The 20,659-nt window shown below is 48.9% G+C and overlaps 1 protein-coding gene across 1 annotated transcript in view; it reads right to left on the bottom strand.

Moving 5' to 3' along the window:
* LOC101995761 (adenylate cyclase type 1) overlaps positions 1-20,659 on the bottom strand; it is an 86,537-nt gene that overhangs the window by 23,862 nt on the left and 42,016 nt on the right. The window contains exons 5-11 of the mRNA XM_005359221.2: positions 20,381-20,536; positions 13,263-13,457; positions 13,032-13,129; positions 11,461-11,545; positions 4,672-4,761; positions 4,088-4,341; positions 3,503-3,629 (exon numbers count right to left, since the gene is read on the bottom strand). Coding sequence (XP_005359278.1) covers positions 3,503-3,629; positions 4,088-4,341; positions 4,672-4,761; positions 11,461-11,545; positions 13,032-13,129; positions 13,263-13,457; positions 20,381-20,536 — 1,005 coding nt within the window. The remainder of the gene's footprint in view (positions 1-3,502; positions 3,630-4,087; positions 4,342-4,671; positions 4,762-11,460; positions 11,546-13,031; positions 13,130-13,262; positions 13,458-20,380; positions 20,537-20,659) is intronic.

The raw sequence follows: 20,659 nt of genomic DNA, 5'->3' as shown, positions 1-20,659 counted from the left end.
GAGGGGGCATACAACTCAGTCCTCAGTGAGGTGTTATGTGTGTATTGAGGGGGCATACAACTCAGTCCTCAGTGTGGTGGTGTTGAGAGGTGGTAGGAACAATCAGGAGTGAAGGATGGGCCTGGTGGGATGGTTCAGCAGGAAGGTGCTTGCTGTAGATGGCTGGCAGAAGAGCCAGCGAAAAGATGGAAAAAGAGAATCAACTCCCCGAAGCTGTCCCCTGGGCTCCATATTTGAGCTGTGGCATGATCACTGACCCCAAACACATACATCATTTACAGCTTAGAAATACAGGTGAGAAAGTTTGAAGAGGTGGGGCCGAGTGTGAGATAACTGGGAATCATCTGGCTCCATGTGCCCACTCACAGCCCTGAAGTAAGTGTGTGCCAACCAGAGGAAAAGGAAGATACACCCTATAGCATTTCAGAGTCCCAGGAAAAGGACCCTAAGTTCTATACATGTAAAGTCCCTGCTACTGCCATATATGTGCAGAAAAGAAAGCACGGTCAAGAACCTGTGGGGTGAAGGAAGAAAGGCAACAGGGTCTGATCTAGTTCTACTGATGGGAATGCAGTCCACAGGCAACCCTCCTCAGAGTTGGTGATAGCTTCAACAGGATGGGGATTCACCCGAGATTAACCATTTACTGGTAAGCAAGCTAAAAGCATCCATACAAATGAACATAAACATTAGAATTATGTTTGCCATAAGGATTATGTCTACTAATTCAATGAAAATAATATTAGTTACTGGGCATGATGAAGCACAACTTTAATCCCACCACTCAGGAGGCAGAGGCAGGCGGGTTTCTGAGTACGAGGCCAGTCTGGTCTACAGAGCGAGTTCCAGGACAGCCAGGGCTACACAGAGAAACCCTGTCTCAAAAAACCAAAGAAGAAAATAATGTTGAAATGGAGTAATGCCAATAGTTAAAGGTGAAGAGCCAAAGAATTTCCCCAAGGGCAAAGTGAAACCTGTTTATTTATGTAGGGTTGTATGGCCAACGTGGTATCCAAAAATAATTAACCCAGCTAGTGTTTGTCCGGACAATGAGGCAAGAGTTTGAGGTCCTCTCACGTCTCTACAACCTGACTAAATATCCAGAGGGCAAACAGACAAAGTCCCGAAAGTTCCATGTTTTGCTGGGGTTACGGGAAAGCAAAGGGATGTTTCTTGTTAACTGTCTATGGAAAAAAAATGTGTAGGTATGTTCCATTTAACAGCCCTGCCATCATGACACGCATGCATGAGGAACACATTCAAGGGAACACATCTGTGCCCCACACTTCCTGAAAACCTATACAGAATGGGTGGGGGTAGGTGTGGCTAGATGGAGAACCACATGATTTAATAACATTTAAATACTACATTTAATAACAAATATGGTGGCTTAATAATGAAAGCCAAGAAAAGGCCATGTCAATCCACACAAGAAACAAAAATGTTCACTTAAGGGGTGATGTGATCGCCCCCTGAGAAGGAATTCACAGCCAGGCCCTTGCTTAGACTGCAGAACAACTGGATGTCCTCCCTAGAAAACAGCCTTCTAGACCCCCACCTCATTGTGCCAAGTGTCCTGGCCTTCCAATCTCATCCCACGTGCATTTTTCTCTAGTAAATATTCACTATGAGATCTGAAACCCAAGTATCTGGCTGATGGCAGGCAAAGTCAGTGGACCAGAGCAGGCCAGAGCGGGCAACCAGCTGGGTTACGCTGGACAGAGAGTTGAGTTCAACAGAGACCACGATCGATACCAGCTGCCATAGAGGCTCTTCCCATTACCTGGTGTGACTCGGGCAAAATGCAACTGACCAGGGTTCCTTGCCAGGAGCTTGCGAATGCCGTCATCAGGGGCACCCCTGGACGCTATGAACCAATAAACTCCTTAGTTCCTGCTTCCGCTTGAGGGGAGTCAATGGTAAGAGCCGCAAGAACTGGCCGCCCAACAGGATCCATGACCCGCAGCCCAGGGACAGAGCAATCTGCACAATCAAGCTGAGAGAACATGGCAGGCTTCATCATGCCAGACGTGGGGACAGGGTGCCAAGAAGGGGAACAACACTCCATTTTATGGGCTCTCACCCCGCCTTACTGCTGGTAGGAGGAGAATCGGACCGACCTGGCATTACATGAAGCTGTTGGAATCTGCAACTGGGACTTCTTGATGCCACGCCCAGCCCTTGCCATTCCTGCTGCTACTGCCCCATCTCTGCCCTTCCACCGTCCAGGCTGCTGCTCAACTCAGCCCCAGGAAAAGGCTCAAATCAACAGGATTTCCCATTCCACCAAGTGTGTCTGGGCTGGTCTCACAACCACAGACACCTGTCCTTCCTCAAGACTCCTGTGTCCACAGGGGCCCTCCTTACCACAAGTCACTGGCTCCTCCCAACTCTCCTCGACTATCTGGCATCTGAGCCCCAGCTCTGAGCTGGGACCCTGCAGTCAGGCTGCACAATAGAGGCCCTGGGCTGAAGACATTCCTGCTTGGCCTCACGCACTGCCCACAAGGGCTCGGAGCCTGACCAGGTTATCATACAGACCACAGCGATAGCCTGGCTCCGCTGCTTACTCCAGCCTGGCCACTGTCCGACACCCGCAGGTCCCTCTGTGGACCCTGTTTGCTCACGCGCCATTTTATTTCCTGGGCAGGGCTGCTCTTATAACTAAGGAAACTCTAATGGCAAAGGGCTGTCCCGCGTGCATCCGAATCAGAAGAGTCGCTGTTGCCGAGGCTCAGGTTCACTAGCCTTCACCCCTCCTTTTCAGGTAAGGAAGGCTCAGGAGGCAATTTGCTGCTGGGGAGACCACCGTAAGTTATGGAGCCAAGCCTGGGCAAGCTGCTCAACTACCCCAATTCTCGAGTGCCTGGGGAATGCGCAGCCAGCGGGGGAGGGGGAGATGTGTGGATGTGCACGCACCTCAGCACCGGGCAGCCCCACTCTGCCCAGCCACGGTCACTGGGAAACCTCACCAGGCCCCGGAGTGGTTTTGTGAACCCGGGTTCGAATAAGCGCCCTCAGCTAACACTTTTCTCACACTTGGATGGAAAGCTCAGTACAGGAAACATGGCAAGCTGCCTGGCGCCCAGATAGTCAGGATCCAAGACCAGCTCACACGGCTACTCGCTGATGCCTCCACAAGAGTCCCTCTGCCTCTCCCGTCAGAAACACCCTGAGAATTACTAAGTCCAGGGTGAGTGGAGCAAGGTTTGGCATGTTTATTTTTCAAAGGGACCCTGATGGGGTCCTGGCCATAGCCAGGCCCTAAGGTGACAGTCACTCTGACTTCTGTTCCCAGCCTATGCGTCCTGCAGCCATCTCTACAGTCATCCCATAGGCGTCGATCCTAGAACTCAAGCCTCTAGGACAGACCTGAGTAAGTCCCTGAACAGCTCTTCTGCACTACCAAGTGAGATCTCTGGCGGGCCACATGGCCAACGAGTGTTTCTGCTACTTTCCCCATGGCCATCTCATGCCCCAGGAGACAGAGGGCTCAACTTACCTGTGCTGCCCAGAGGTAGTCCAGCCGCAGCCTGACATCCACTTGCCTGGCATGCAGGGCCAGTGTGCATGAGAATAGCAAGATAGCCATGATTGGCTCATAGCTACGCCCGGAGAGAGCACCACCCCTGGAAAGGTGGAGAAGAAACCCCATTAGTGTCGGTTTCCAGGCAATATATGGCCATCAAAGCCTAGGTCTGGGCAGAGAGCCATCTATAGATAGCGAGGCCTAAGGCTCGTGGGCCTGACCCCAGGCCTGATGGTTCTTATCTCAGCCAAAAGTTAGAGGCTTCGCTAGAGTCTAGACTAAAGAAGAGAAATAGAAAAGCCACTAACCTAAAAAAAAAAAATTGTATATATTTGGTTCGCTTTGGCTTGCTAATTGGTGCACATGCACAAGCGTGTGTGTGTGTGTGTGTGTGTGTGTGTGTGTGTGTGTGTTAGAGAGGGAGAGAGTACTATGACTATAGAGTTAGTAATTGAGGAGATGATTAAGAATAATAGTGATTCATGCAAATTATTATCAGAGGAGAATGATAACTAGCATCACCCTGTCTAGAGTTTTCCCTCGGGGCGCCACACTCACCCAACCTTGGTGTATCCACTGAGCTCCAGAACAAGGATGTAGGATGTTGTCAGCCCGGACAGCAGGATCATCTTTGGCAAGGAGGACACCCGCAGGAATATGGCTAGTGGGAGGGTGCCCACCAGGCAGCAGAGCAGGGCATGGTGCGCAGACTCACAGGGCAGGGCAGGCAGCACAGTACGCCGGCCGCCAGCTGCAAGGACCACTAGGGAGCTGTTGGACTGGGAACTCCAGGCCCAGGGCAGGCAGCCCACCTGGGGAGCAAGGGCGTGAAGGCTTAGGGAGGCCCAGTATCTGGCCTCACCGATCCCCCACCAGCCTTCTACAGTAGCCTCTCCCCAACCTCTGCGTCCACAGCCAGGCCTCAAACTGCCTCCGCTGCTGCAGTCTCCCAGTGTCTATAGAAAAGGCTGGAGGTGAGCAAGGTGGACCCTGCTGGGTCTCCAAGCCAAACAACTCTATCCTGTGTTGCAGCTCCCTCTACTCCTACCGCCCCCGCCCCCCGCTATGACTCCTAGGTCCTGGCTCAGCTTCTCCAACCTGTTGCTCCTGCCCCTGAGCACGCCAAAGTTAGTAATACTCACCACGCATCCTAGGGCTACTGAGTAGATTAAGACCACTATGAATACACACAAAACAGTGCGGATCTGGATCGTCAGGCACCCTGGAAAACACTGAAGAAGAAAACCTCATTTTAGGGTTAGGGATGCGGCAGCTCAGTGGTAGAGTGTTGCCTCGCAGGTAAGGCTCTGGGAGGGAACCCCAGTGACCCGGGGGAGAAGGAAAGGGGAGAGCTTTAAAAGTACACCGTGAGTGTGAAGGTACTTGCCAGGTGTGGAGCCCTTTGCCGGCTCCAGGGGCTTACTAGACCTCCATCTGCTACGCAATGGTCTTGATTACTTTTATCTATTTATTATCTCCCATGTGAAGAACTTGCCAAAAATAATTCATAACACAGACACACACCGACACATATGCCCACAGTATTTAAAAGAGAAACAGCCATCTTTCTCTCCCAGGTACCCTGACTGGCACCAAAGTTAACTGAGTAGAAGCACTGGGTATTTTTATTATAATGCATTCTCCTACCTCAGGAGTTCCATACACTCCTCCCTCCCTCTCTCTACTATCTCTCTCTCTCTCTCTCTCTCTCTCTCTCTCTCTCTCCCTCCCTCTCTCTCTCTCTCCCTCATCTCTGTCTCTGTCTCTCAGACTCTGTCTGTCTCTCTCATATTCTCAAAATTTATCATCACAGATAGGTTTAATATAATTCTTCAGTTACTAGAATTTTTATTTTTAATCTATTTATTTACTTTGGATACGGTGTGAAATAATTAACAGATGCTATCAAGGATGAAGCAGGAGGTTCTTTATTCTCACAGTCCTAAAAACAAGAGTATCGATTACAATGGCGCCCACTGCCCCTTATGGAGAGTAACACATGCAGGCAGAGCCTGGGTCTGCGGGACTCCATGGCAACACACATAGCTGTTTCTGTCATCCTTCCCACGAGGCTGGGAGTGTGACTTTTCTTGTTTAAAAACTGGGAGGCAACGGCCACCAATAAAACAAGCCCAGGACCATAGATTCTGGGGTCAGAACAGTGTGGTGTGGGTAGCATATGTAGCTGGCAGAGCTTTGGTTTGGGTTTCCAAGTCCAGACCCTACAGTGTTTCATAAGAACCCTGGTCGGTCTAGCTGACCTCAGACAGAAGAGGCACCATTTGGTATAAAGCCTAAGGGCTCTTCTGATCTTGCCTCTCTCTCTGTTTCCCCCTTGATCTGATCTCTGCCACTGGGGAAGGCACAGCTGCAAAACCCTAATCATCAAAGAATGTCCCCAGCTGCTGTCACAGCTTAGCTTGGTATGGTTGGGAATTCATGCAGAGGGACAGACAGATCCTAGTCTGTGGTCCACACGGACCCAGGAGCAAGACCTTGGAGCAAGGTCCTGCCATGCTGTACAGGTAATGTACTCCTAAGAAGAGCTCTTTGCCTGCTGCTATGAAGGCAGGCCAGCAGAGGGGAGATTTTAGTATCCTGCATGTATAAGGCAAACTATGTTCTCCAGTAAGCTTCCCGGGAAAATAACATATTTACCATTGTATGCCTATGTATAATTGAACATGCATATGATTAAAATCAGATGAATTGTGGGAAGGGATGTTCTCAGTAGAAAAAAGTAGATATATGAGCTAATCTATCAACCAAAACAGAGAACTGCCCACTTTACATCCTTAGTAACCAAATCTCTCCTCTCGAACCCCATGTAAGGAAGCATTGAGAACTCACTCATGTGACCCACCAGAGAGTGTACCCCTTTTTAATTTAAACTATGGACTTGCTCCAATAAAATTATCTTGGTTCCTTTGCAAACCTGTGCAAACTCTTACTTTCAATTCTTTGGGTAAGCCTAGATCCTGAAAACATCTGCCCCAGCCCCTGACAATGGTATCACTGGGACTTGGTAGAAATGGAATTGTCTGATTACCACAAGCCCTGAGCTGCCTATCATGAACTGGGTGTTTTCTGGCAGAAGTGGCTGCACACGACAGCACCTCGTCACCAAATGGACATGGTGTACTCAACAACACTGAACTCAAGACTCAGCAACACAGACTTCCATTCACCAGGGCCAGCCTGGCTCCAGCTTCTGCATAGCCTAGGCATAACAATGGGCACCATTTATGAGTCTTACAGGAGCTTCAGAATGCAGCAGACTCCACGGAACAGTTTAACGACCTTCTGGAAACTTGCTCACAGTGCCAGGGAGGTGACAATATCTTATAAGCAGGGGTCCAGGTTTTCCAGAACTCTCTAAATACTCAAAACTGGCAACTCATACAAATAGTGTATCTGGCCATGCTAGTTCAGAGCCAGAAGGATGGCCACATATGCAGAAATCATTCAGAGTAACTGCAGAAATTAACAGGCAAGACTAGGAGTCTCCCATAACCCTCAGAAATGTTTGTTAGACTGTCAAAACTTCTATTCAGGTTACAAACTACAGAAAAATAAAAATCTAACTAAATGGGCATTTGTTTCGCATACTTGGTATAGACAATGGTTCTTAACAGCCCTTGAGGTTTCTCACCCCTGTTCTTGTACCAAAGACTATGAGTGCCTATGGCTGGAATCACATGACATTACAGCCCTGCAGAAGGTTTGTAACAAGTCATTCAGATGGGAGTAACTCATGCATCTAATCTGATCACATGACTTTTTGCCGCTCCAAAGCTCTTTAGCTGGCGGCAACCCCATTGCCCTTTCTCCCCAGCCCCATGCTTCTGGAGCTACATCCAAAGAAACAAGCTGGGCCAATGCCACAGAGTTTTGGCATCTATGATAACTGATAAATAACTCACGGATTGGGAAACATTATTTGTAAAACATACAAGTGATGAGGAGATAAATAGTCAAAATATATATGGAATACAGGCAATTCGATAGCAAGCAAATGAAAAATCCATTTTTTAAGCAGCTAAAGGATTTAATATATACTTCGCAAGTCAATACAGAAAAGTCCGATACTGGTCCATGAGCAACATTCGTCACAAACCATTGGAGACATACAAACTAAAACCAAAAAGAGATGCCCATGGCCCGGCTGGAGTGACTTATCAAACAACTGATAATTGTAGGGGACGGATGTACATTAGCACAACCATTATGGAAAACAGAATGGAGGTCTGTCATCAAACTAAGAACAGAATTTCCATATGATCCAGTAATCCTCCTGCCGGCTATACATCCAAAAGAAAGAAATCAATATGAAGAAGAGAAGACGGGCCATGTAGCTAGGAGGGTGTTTGCCTAGGAGACACAAACTCTCGAGTTCCGCCTTGGGAACTACACATGACAAGGTGCTGGGCATGCCCCTGTTATCCCAGCACTCAGGAGGGTAGAAGGAGGAGGTTCAGAAGTTTCCTGACTACATAGCGAGTCTGAGATCTCTCTGGGATACGGAAGATCATCTCTCAGAAAAAAAAGTGAAGAGACAGCTGTGCTCCCCTGTGCCATGGTCACTTCAGCACTGCTCACAGTAGCCAAGATGGGGCCAGCCTAACCGAAGGTACCCTGCTGACCAACGAACAGACAAAGAGCGGAGTACTACTCAGCCCCAGAAAAGAAGCAAACCCTTCAGTCTGTACCAAACCTTGATAACCCTGGAGGGAGTTACGTTAAATACAGTAAATCCGGTGCAGAAATACACCGTATGTTCTCACTGAGGTGTGGAATCTAAGACTCAAATTCACAGAAGGGGAGTGAAGAACCGTAGATGCCAGAAGATCCGGTAAGGAGCTCATGGGAAAATGCTGCAAAATTTCAGTGAGCTGGGAAGAGCGAGGTTGTGAGAAAGACTGCACAGTGGAGGGCTACAGCGAATGGCAACATAGTGCATGCTTCGAAACTTCTAGGAGTTGACTTTAAATGATCTTACTACAAAAACAAACAAGCCACGGTGGGTGATGTGACAATCAGTTTGCAACATAATGTATAACATCATATTGTATCCAATACATACATTTGATTACCATTTTTTAATTAAAAATAAAAAACGTAATGGGAAAAAAGAAAAGCAGAGCTTTTTGCCGGAACATTTTTTTTTCCTAGATGGTGGAAAGAGGGAAATGAAGGGGAGAGATAGTGAGGTTCCCTGTGCCACTGAGAGTCTGGCGGAGGCTTGTGCTGCAGCAATCTGTAAGGAAACGGTGAGTCTCACAATTGCCCAGAACTGAATTCTACCAACCATAATGGACCAGGAATCAGTCATTCCCCATGGCCTTTTGAGAAGCCATGACTTGATATCTTAGATATCAAAAGACATGCATGGACTTCACTCTCTAGAGCCAGGAGCTCACAAACAGATGAGATTTTGTGTGTCTGATGGCTGCGGCTATGTCAGGAAGCAACAGGAAACTCAGATGGTTTTGACCTGCTGTTCACCAATCAGGGATGCTTGGCTATTGCCAATGGTGTGTCAGCAAACACTGGAGTCCCGCTGCCTCTTCATGCTGATTCCCTTTCTTTGGAAAGGACTTCAGCAGGAGGAACAAGAAGACCAGAAGAGATGTCCTTGCTTTCTCTTTCCTGGGTCTGCAAACTTTAAACTCCAGAGGCTGACAGCAGCCCCATCACACTCAGGTTCCTACAAAGAAACTCCCTGTGCTGACGGATATCCATGCCTCCCGTGTTCCGCCCCTGAGTGCACCCAGTCGAGGCTGACACCCCAAGCAGGAGGCGAATGGATCTTTTGAATGACGTGGAGGGCAGAGTCCCCTGTTCTAGATGCGTGCTCCTATCTAGTAGAGAAAAAAGATGAAACTGCTGTCATATTTTGGTCACCCCAAGGGAGGCCAGCATTGGACCAATACTAGCACTAAGTGGCAGAGAGACCATGCAAAATGAGATAGTCACCTGGCTTGAAGCATCCCTGAGTTCTCCCTCCAGTCCTTTCTGGCTCACGCTCAGTGTTAAGTCTCTCAATGTTCTCGATGAAATAAGGAAGGAAGGGAGTCATCTTTAGGAACGGGGACCAATGCAACTGTCCCCATGGACCACGGAGGAAAGCATAGCTACACTATCAGCGCCATAGTTTCCTTGGAGATACATCCTGGCAGCTGTCCATAGTCCCACCTGTGTGGCTGGCCATGCTGCATTCTCTCCTGCTTGGCTTGACTTCCCGTCTGCTGACCTGCCCACTGTTCCACCCCTAAGCCCCTACCCCACCATCTATTCCCACAGCCTCCACCAAACCTAATCAGCCCCAAACTGAAGCACGGAGTTCAACACAGCCTGGTGGATACCAGTCACCATGTGCTGCCTTAGTTCATCAACCCTGACCCGGGGCACCCTCCTGGGAGCTGAGTCCCACCTGCCTCTGTTCCAGCGGAGTTCAGGCTCCTCTCTGCTTCCCAGGTGTTGGCCCACATGAATCTGGGCACCAGAGAAGCCCCTGAAGCAATGGGAGCTGCTGCTTCAAAAACACCAGTTTAGGAAATCTTCCATGCTGCTCTTCGGTGAGGCTGGGGGTGAGCAGCGGGGGCCAGCTGACCTGGCTGTTAATATCCAGGAGTTATTCTGGCCTGAGTCGCCACCCAGGAGGGCAGCTGTGTTTTCACAGGGGGTGGTTTGGGGAAGGCCGTCAGTCACAATTTGATCTCACAGAACATGCGTTTTACACAGCCAGGTGGTATTTGGACTTGAATATTAGTTTTATGGGCAAGATGCTAGGTCAGTAACTCTACCGAGGGGAACTGGGGTCCCCTGATGAAATGCTAGGTCATGAAGAATTGTGTGACTCTGCCTAGGGGTCCTGGAGTCCCCCAATGAGATGCTAGGTCATGAAGAATGGTGTGGCTCTTCCCCGGGGCCCCTGATGAGATGCTGGGTGGGGCTCCAGGGTCTCTGTGTTCCTCAGCTACACTGTGAGCTACTATGTCCAACACCCAACACACACACACACACACACACACACACACACACACCTTCACACTTTTTGCATGTATTGTGCTATTTGCACACCACCAGGTTGACACACTGGCTCCCATCAATGCAGACAAAATGACAGCTTTAGAAATTACCATCCTGATGTCATGCTTTCATTGAAACTCTACGACAAAGGCAATATTATCTGAAACTGGAAATTTTAAACTAAACGTCACTCAACCTATGGAAGCCAACAAGCTGTAAATGTGGTCTTAATACAGAGTATCTTTTAAATTAGAAAAAAAAAAAACCCAAGATGTACCTGGGGATAATGATGGAGCTAAATGAGTGAAATCAGATTAAATCCTCTCAAGGGGTTGCAATTTTCGACAATTATACAAAAATAAGCCCAGGTCTAACATCCCCAGTAGGGGCGTGTTAGAGATGGGGCACTGGGAAGTGAGTGCCTATGAGACAAGAGCACAGGGCCAAGAGAAACAGACCTCTAAGGGAAAGTGAGGAGGCAAGAGTATGATACTCAGCCTCTGCTCCAAAAGTCCAAATTACACTTGAGCATCAGAGTCGTGACAGCACAGATAGCCCACCTGGACCACACCCACCTTAGACCAGTTGCATGGATATATAAGAAACAAACTGCTCTGGACACTCCAACCAAGTCGCAAAGGGAATATATACTTCAAGGTCCTTTTTCATTAGTATTTACCACCCACTGACTGGGCCAAGAAGGAGCCCCCAAAACATAACACAAGGTGCAGTACACTGGACTCAACCAGCGCCTGCCACGTGGACAGATGTCTTCTTCTTGCCACTGAGAATGAAGGATAGAACCGCTCTGCCATGAGACTATACACAGAATACTCAGGTACATGGTCTTGGACATAGGCTCACATACCTGGACACCTGTAGAAGACACACAAACATACCTGGACCCGCGTGATGTGCAGGTACAGGATACAGGCCACCAAGAAGCAGATAGAAAACACCAGCAGCAGCAGGACAGCCACACTCCTGGAGACAGAGGACACAGGTAAACTGGTCGGTGGGAGCTAGGTACAATGTATATCAGATAGATACGGCAGAACGGGGCCAGTTACAATGTATCAGATACATGCCACAGAACAGGGCCAGGTACAATGTATCAGATAGATACCACAGAACTGGGCCAGATACAATGTATCAGATAAATGCCTCAGAACTGGGCCTCTCTTCCTGGCCCCCAATGCCCAGAATCTCAGGAGGAAGCATTGCCATTAACCATTTGACACATGTCCCTGGGGACTGACTTCGCCTGGTTCTCTCCTAGTAAAGACACTTGGGGCTTCTGGATGAGGGTTCCAAGACCATCATCATCCTTACTACCTCACCCCAAAGTTAATGCTTGGCTTCAGGTCACATGACTTTCTGGAAAACCTTTCCTCCTATTGGAGGAAGTACTTGACTTCGAGGAGCTGTACTATTGATACTTGTCTGGGAAAGATGTTTCTAGAAAAAAACATAACCCCTCGCAAAACCATCCGAGAGACTGCCAAGTTCACAGTTGTCTGTGCAGGCCACAGCTGAAGTGTCCTGTCCTTTACAGGTATAGAGAACTTCTGTGTGCTTTCTGGAAACTCTTAGGAGACATTATGCCCTCAAGGTAGGTCGTCCTGGGAAACAAGTGCCAGGAAGAAACAGACAACGGGAAACTTTGGAGGTGTCTTCCTCCAAACAAAAGCTCCAAGCTTACACTGACTCACAGGACGGTTAAATGTCATTTAAATGGCTCTGTTTTCTTCCTTTTCACAGTCTACTTCTTATTTTAATGTCTTTTAAAGTGATGTGGACCCAGGAGGCAGAAAGGCCATGTGTTCTCCTCGGAAGGCCCTCTGAGGACAACGGTGCAACCCATTTCAATGAGGAAGCAACACACACACACACACACACACACACACACAAAGTCTTGACGTTCAGTAATTTCAAAACTAAAAATGGTAAGGATGTTGTATGCCAACAGGATTGTCAAAGTACCAACCTGAGCGCCTGAAGAAGAAAGGCAGGTGGCCAATGCCCTCCTCAAATGCCAGGCACAACAGAAGAGTAACTGGGAAGTGCATCTGGAGCACATAGAGACCCCCAGGTCCAACCCCAGTGTTTGGTTTCAGAGTGAAATGGGTTTGAACACTTAGTCCCTAGACAGTGGCACTATTTGGGTAGGTTGTCAAACCTTTAGGATGTGGTGCACGATGGGAAGAAGGGAGTCACGGAGCATGAGACCCAGGTCACACACACTCCACTTCGAGATCCATCCTCACGTGAGCGAATGGCCTCATGCCCCTACCACCCAAGCTGAAGGTGTCCCCTGATGTCACGTGAGCCCAAATCAGCCCTTCTTCCCTTCAATTGCTTCTCCTCAGCTATTCAGTCACACAAACAAGAAACATAGCCAGTACCCGCTGAGACCGGGAACTCTTGGTCACCTTCCCACACCACTGATAAGCACGGGAGCAACACTTACTGTGGAATTATCAGAAGGTAGACAAGCCCAAATAAGGCGGCCAGGATGAGGGCGAGGACAACGGCGCTGGTGAAGTACTCATCCTGAAGCTGGTGGTACTGTGGGGGAGGGGGAGGGAGATGGGAGAAGGAACACGGGTCAGGGAGGGTGGGAGAGCAAGAGAGTGATCAACCCAGCTGGAAGACACAAACTCCTCAGGGACAGGGACGCAGGAAGCGCCAAGTCACTCACTTTTTGCTCTCGTTCAGCGTGTTTGTACTTCAGGGTGAAGAAGTTCAGATCTGCCATCTCCAGCTCTGTCTGGCGGGCTTCAAGAAGACGGCTAATGTACCTGTTGACACGTGTGCCCGGAGTGGTGTAGACCACGTTGGTAGAGAAAGACGAACGGTTTCTGAGCTTCTCCGAGGCTGTCCTCAACGCCCTCCGCTGCAGCCGCCACGGAAAAAGAGAAAAGGGGATCAAATGTTCCACCCGTTGAACAAAGGCACCCATGTGCACTTGGTTGTCAGCCATCCTTATCTGCTGGGTTCAGAACTGTGAGTCGCTGTCGTAGTGCTGCCCCCTGCTGGCTAGAGTTGGAAAGGGTGGTGCCCTAACACCCAGTATTCAAGTTCCCAGGTCCCTACTGCAAATCACAGAATGTCTGCTTGATATCAATGAGGAGAGGACCATGGATTCAACAACAAAAATGCAGGACAAGCAGCCACCTGCACCCACTAGCTCACAGACACAGGAATGAGACTTGGATAGGATAACCACCTTCACTCACAAGTCCACATACGTAGGAAGGGATGCCTAGAAGTTTGCTACAATGGCAGCTAGCCTTTGTCTTTGGGGGAGGAATGGTGAGAAGTGACAGGTAGCCTGGGCTGAAAGGACCAGGGTGTGATCCTCTTCTGTACATCACATGACAGGTGCAGGAAGGGCCCGGGTTGTGGAAAGGAAAACAGTGTCATCTGAAGGCACCTGTTGTGGTCTCACAGGCAAGGACTCATAGCAGGGGCTCTGATGCTTCCCGTGCCCCAGCAGAGGATAGACTATTAGAATACACTACAGCGCAGCCGCAGAAAGGACGGGATAAAGAGACCCCTCCGTGTATCAATTTCAAAACTCTGGGACTCAAAGAGGAACTGTGTGTGACAAGGGTCCCGGGGGCATCTTCTGCCACATCTATCCCAGGCCAGGAGCTAGAGAAGCCACAATCGGAAATGTCAATGGGTGCAGGTAAAACCGGCAGGGGCCACGAGAAAGTTATTGTCTCTTGACATAACGATCAAGAATGGGAAACCAGAAAAGCAAAATAACCACACAACGGCAGCTAAAGACTATGAGAAAATCTATTTGCCAAGAATCCCCAACTTCCCAGTTACACCAAACTTAGCCTACAATCTCAACCTATATAACGAAATGGCACCCACGGCGCTGTAAGGACAGAGACCCTGAGATACCCAAGGACAGCAGAGGCAAAAGTCCCTTCGCTGATCATCTTGATTGAAAGTATTTCTTAAAATTCAACATCCAGTTATCCATCCCCCACCAAAAAAAAATGTCAACACTAACTTACAGAGACCACCCCGAGGCTGACATTCCTAGCTCAAAGCACCACAAGGATTGGTAAAAATCCTATGTATCTTCATTAAGAGTCAGAATGAGAAAGAATGCCCCCCCTTATTACTATGATCTAGTTTAATTATTACATGGGAAAGAACAATAGCCCTGTTTAAAGTAGATATTATTACTAACCAAGAAAACTCAAGATGATTTTAAAAAGCCACTACAATTGGTTTCAATTAGCGTGGATCATACAAGCCGAGCATTCTCTTCAGTAAATGATAATCATCTCTCATCATTTTTAAACAAAAGGCTCAGGAGATGTGGAAACTGGGAAGAAAACACACTGTGTCCAGCACACTGGCAATGCTCCAAGCCTTGCTAAGTTGCCATGCTGGAGTGGCTGGAGAAGCCAGGGTTTGCACACAGAATGGACAGAATAAGATGCTAGAGAGAGCCCAGGTTGGCAGCAGCCGTCCAAGATTAGAAGAGTCTTTCATTAGCCCAGGAGTCTTCCCAAGCCCAGGCTATCTGGCACTGCTCACTAAGATGTTCATGGAATCAGATGTGCCCAGCACCCAGGAATGCGATACAGAGAAATGAAGTCCCTGTTGACCAATGAGCCCCTAGGGGAGTCAGGCCTGTGCCTATACCTGGAGGCCATTCAGCCACAAAGAAATGGCTGGGATATGTGTGGGCCTCCAAATGCCCGAGGCGTTTCTGGGGTGGAAAAGGCTCAGTTCACGCGGTTACCACCCACTTCATACACAAGCTGATTTCCAGAAGGGAACAGAGAAACAGGAGCAATCCAGAGCACTTGACTCCTGTGTCGCCCACACAAGTGGCTTTCATGTTGCTTTAAATTGATATGCTTAGATTTAAAACTGTATACAAGGGGGGGGGGTGAAGAAGGGGTAGGGAGGGAGGGAGGTATGGAGGGAGGGAGGGGAGAAAGGAAGGAAGAAGGGAGGGAAGGGGAGAGAGAGAATGAATAAATGTAGAATGGGCAGGTTTCTGAGTGTAGAACAGAGGAACAAATACATTTCAAAAAATCAGAAAACAATAATAAAGAAGGCCCTTATCCTATGCTGGCCGTGCCCCTCAACAATCACTGCTGGTGACTCCATGCTGACTGTGCCCCTCAACAGTCACTGTTGGTGATAGCATCTGTGCCCCTCAGTGTCACTGCTGGTGACTCCACGCTGGCTGTGCCCCTCAGTGTCACTGCTGGTGACTCCATGCTGACTGTGCCCCTCAACAGTTACTGCTGGTGATGGCACCATAATCTCTCATCAGTGGCACACACAGAGCCCATACTTGCAGGCACAGTTTACAGAATGCCCAGGGATGAAACTGTACTTTCACGAATAAAAGTACCATGACCTGCCTTCGTTAGTAAAAACAGAAAAGTCCCAAATATCAATGCCACATAAACCATCACTCCTTGGGTTTAAAGCCTAAGCCAAAGACTGAAAACTCAGACTGAGGGGCAGCTAATGATGTAAAGACAACTGGATGATACACCCAGACAAGAGAAGGAGAAACAAGCAGCCGAACTGCCTCTACGATATAATGAAGACCCTTAAAGGAACTCCAGGGCCCACAGTTAGGACACTGACGGAGCCAGAGTGCCAGGTCTCATCTGGGGGTGGTGGATGACAAACGTCTTTCATTTGCCTTTCTTGTGCATTTTTGTATTTGGAGATGTCATCCATAATAAACTCCTTCATGGGCAGGAAAGGGTCCGAAGGACAAATGGAACGGGTGCAAATGTGTTTGGGGGCTGGGGTACGCTATCAGGATCCGTCCCTGGTGTGCTAACAACAGCAGCAGCAAAGGAGAGAAACCAAAGCATGGTGGAAGAGACACCACACCAGGGCTCGGTGTTATTAAAAGGAAATCATTTCAATAATGGGGCAGGCTCTACACAAGACCTTGCAGAAAGTACAGAGGCCATGGTGGCAGGCTCCTGGATTCAACTATGAATGGAGCACAGCAACTGGGGGTGTGCGGTCAAGAAGAAAAGAGGCTCTGTGGACAGAAAACTACTCAGTAGACATCGGAGGTCAGAGCATGCTGGCTAAAGTGACCAGGATCCCTGCTGAAGATGGCTCTGGCTGATCGTGCATCTCCAGAACAGGGGATGGATGGGATGAGGAACCTACCAGATGTGTGTGTGTGTGTGTGTGTGTCTGTCTGTCTGTCTGTGTGTGTCTGTCTGCTGTCTGTGTGTCTGTGTGTCTGTCTGTCTGCTGTCTGTGTCATTGGAGCTAAAATTCCTACTGTGACGGAAGCCAAGCATTTAGTATAATGCAAGCTTCCAGTTGCCTGGGCACACATAAAAGCTAATAATCCTCTCTGATGTGATCCACCATGAATGAAGTTCTTAGAATATTCTCGGAAAAAATTCCAGCACAGAGGAACTCATATACACAAATTCTTGTGGCAAGGAACCACTATAAGCAAGAGTCCCAAAAAGCCTCTAACTGCACCAGGAAGTTTCTTTCTTTAAAAAGTATAAAACCAGTAACAGCAGAACAAACAACGGTGGGAAAGGCAGCAACAGGGTGGAGCAAACAGAGGCAAGGTAAAGCCAGTGTAATCTCAGAGGGCTGACAGAGTGGGCAACACGGGGCCAGGCACCTTCAGGTTCAAGCACTCCTGGATACAGTGGTTCTGGTCAAGAACCATCCACAAGGGGGCACTAGAGCCCTAAAGTGCACCCCACGCTCTTTGGTGAAACAATGTGTGGTCTTCCCCAGAAGGGGAATCAGGGTCTCCTGCTCTGTGTGGTTGAAGTGAAGCCTGAGACGCCATCATAACCACCACCACATGCCCAGAAGGTCTGAAGACCCACAAATGATGGCCTGATCATCCAAGACAGAGAACCCTGGCGTCCACAGAAGCCACTGGAGCGCCGTCCCTAGCTCAGCACTTGCAGCCAGCTTTGCAGTCCTCTCCCTCAAAAACAAAGCGGAAAAGGCTCCGGTGTCTGTGGGATTACAGATGATGACAGACATGCTAAAGGCAAACATAAAAACAGCTGCTCGAAGAAAACAGATGTTTCCAGGACCAGCAATTCTCTCTTAAAAACCTCCATGAGGAGGCTGAGGAGAAGGGCCAGTGGCTAAAGTGCCTGCCATGCAAGAGCAAGAGTAAGGACTGGAAGGCAGCTCCCTAAACCCAAGTCAGAGCCGGGTGGGCGTGGTAGCCCACTGTCATTCCAGAGCTAGGCAGGCAGGGTCAAGGGATTCTTTGAGTCAGCTACCTAGTTAGAGTAGCACCTGGGTGAGCACTGGATTCCAGGGGAAGACCCTGCCTCAAAGAATAAGGTGGAGATCAATCGAGGAAGGTACCCAACATTAACCTTCGATCTCAGAAGTACATGTTCACAAGTGCACCCCCCTCAATACACATATATGCACCCACAACAGGCATGCGTACCACACACACATTTAAAAAAAAATAGAATAAAAATCCTGAGAGAGTGAGATGGCTCAGCAGGGAAAGGCATCTGTCACCAGGTCTGATGGCTGAGTTTGGAAGTAGAAAGCCAGCAGCAACAGGCGTCCACCTGCACCCCATAGTACACAGGCATGCGAACCCACCCACAAATTTATAAAAATTAAGTTCATCTCAGCGAGTGATGGAAGCTGGGGTTGTAGTGCTTGCCTGGCATACCCGTGAAGCCCTGCGGTTGATCCCCTGCATTAAAACCAGATGTGACGGCACACATCTGTAATCCCAGTGTTGGGAGGTAGAGGCAGGAGAGGCAGAAGTTCAAGGGCATCCTTAGCTACATGGCAAGTTTCCACCACGTCAGCCTGGGGTCTCTGACATGGAATACAATTTCATTAGGGAATTACTCATAAAATAAAGAGTACCCGGAATTTTTAAGAATTGAAAAGCTCAACAGAGGCGTTGGATGATGTACTAGCCGGTTTTGTGTGCCAATGTGATACAAGATAATGTGGGAGTCCCTTCCCCTCTGTGCGCAGTGATTACCATTAATGAATAAAGAAACTGCCTTGGCCTGTTGATAGGGCAGAGCTTAGGTAGGCGGGGAGGACTGAATCAAATGCTGGAAGAAAGAAGGGCGGAGTCAGGGAGACGTTGTGGAACCACCACCAGAGATAGGTGTGCTGAGACTTTGCTGGTAGCGCTCCGGCCTCGTGGTGATGCACAGATTAATAGAAAGGGGTTAAATTAATATGTAAGAGCTAGCTAGTAAGAAACCAGAGCTAATGGGCTAAGCAGTGATTTAATTAATATAGTTTCTGTGTGTTTATTTCGGGTCTAAGCTAGCTGGGCGGCCAGGATCAACAAGCGGGCTCCCTCCCTCCAACAACAAGCTGGAGTCATCAGAGAGGAAGGAGCCTCAGCTGAGGAAATGCCTCCATGAGATTCAGCTATAAGGCATTTTCTCAACTAGTGATTGAAGAGGGTGGTGCCATCCCTGGGGTGGTGGTCCTGGGTTCTGTAAGAAAGCAGGCTAAGCAAACCAAGGGAAACAAGCCAGTAAGCAGCTCCCCTCCATGGCCTCTGCATCAGCTCCTGCCTCCAGGATCCTGCTGTTTGAGTTCCTGTCCTGACTTCCTTCAGTGATGAAGTGTAAGCCAAACAAACCCTCTCCTCCCCAACTTGCCTTTTGGTCAGGGTGTTTCGTCGCAGCAACAGAAACCCTAATGAAGACAGATGATAAAGTTGAAAAACTACTTTCCAGAAAATAGAAGGAAAGAGCTCAGGGGAGGGAGGAATTCAGTCAGTTCAAGAGCTCCAACACCCAAATAATAAGCCTTCCAGGAAAAATAACAGAAGAAAGAGAAGGAAAAGAAACGGCAACATAATTCATTTCCAGACAGGTCCTCTGGGGACACTGGGTACCAGTTACAAAGCGACCTAAGAGAAAGTGTGCTGTGTGGCCAGAACACAAGATGGGGCACCAAGGATGGACAAGGGCACACAGGTGCCGTATCACAGGGAACTGGAAGGGCTCTGAATTAACAGCAGCCCTGGAAGGTAGGACCCAGTGAAGCATGTTGGGAGAGAAAGAAAGCACTGCCAACCGCGATGGCTGAACCCTTATTTCACCCCCGCCCTGCAAATCCATGTGCTGAAAATCTAACTCCCACAAAGACAACAGAACAGGAGGAGACTTGGGAGGTGTTTCTTTAGAGGGGGGTCCTGATAGGATTATGCCCTTATAAGAAGAGGAGGTGACTCCAAAGCCTGTGCCTACTACACAGGACACAGCAAGAAGACAGTTCCTGCAAACCAAAAAGAGACTAGGCCTGCAGGTACCCTGACCTTGGACATCAGGCTGCCAGTGAGTGAATGCTTGCGGTTAACACCTCTCAGACTGGGCGCTTTTGTGGTGGCCGCCTGGGCTGGCTAACATACGGAGCTAGAAATCAAGGCTGCATCCTGCCAGCTGGACCTTTTACACATGCAAGTCCGTTCCCCTCCCCCATCACTTCCTGTGTCCTTTTCACATTCCCCATGTAATGTGAGAGTTAGGTGCATGGGACCACAGAAGCCCATGGCGACAGGAAGAGAAAGGCTCGGGAAGAGCAAGCTGGAGATTAGCAGACCTGAAGGACTAACCAGAGCTCCTCAGACAGCACGTGGGGAATGCGAGCTTAGACTTGGATACATACAAAATATGAATTAACATACAGACTCGTGCTGCGTCACCTGATCAGACAGGTATCACTGGTGAGGAGTGTCCTAGCCAAGCTGCACCAGGCGGGAGGAGGGAGGAGAGAGAGCAGGACCCCAGGACCCTCGGCCACTCCTACCTTGTCATCATCCTCACAGGTCATTACGTTGGAGAAGGGGATCTCCGCTTTGAACATTTTCCGGCAATGCATGAGCTGCACCAGCAGGTAGCAGACAGTCTTGAACTTCATCCTCTTGGCTGGTTTTATATCGGAGAGAATCAAGCCTGGAAATATCTATCCAAACACAAGGGGAGGGGAAACATTGTCAATGAAGCGGATCTCGACTCCCGGGCTGGGAACATGACCTTAACAGTGATAGGAACTAGCGGGCCCTGAGATTAGGTTGCTTGGTACCTC

The sequence above is a fragment of the Microtus ochrogaster genome, linkage group LG1, assembly GCF_000317375.1.
Source record: "Microtus ochrogaster isolate Prairie Vole_2 linkage group LG1, MicOch1.0, whole genome shotgun sequence".
In the NCBI taxonomy this organism is placed as follows: Eukaryota; Metazoa; Chordata; class Mammalia; order Rodentia; family Cricetidae; genus Microtus; species Microtus ochrogaster.
Note: the sequence above shows the minus strand (reverse complement) of the source record. Positions and strands in the feature narration are given on the sequence as shown.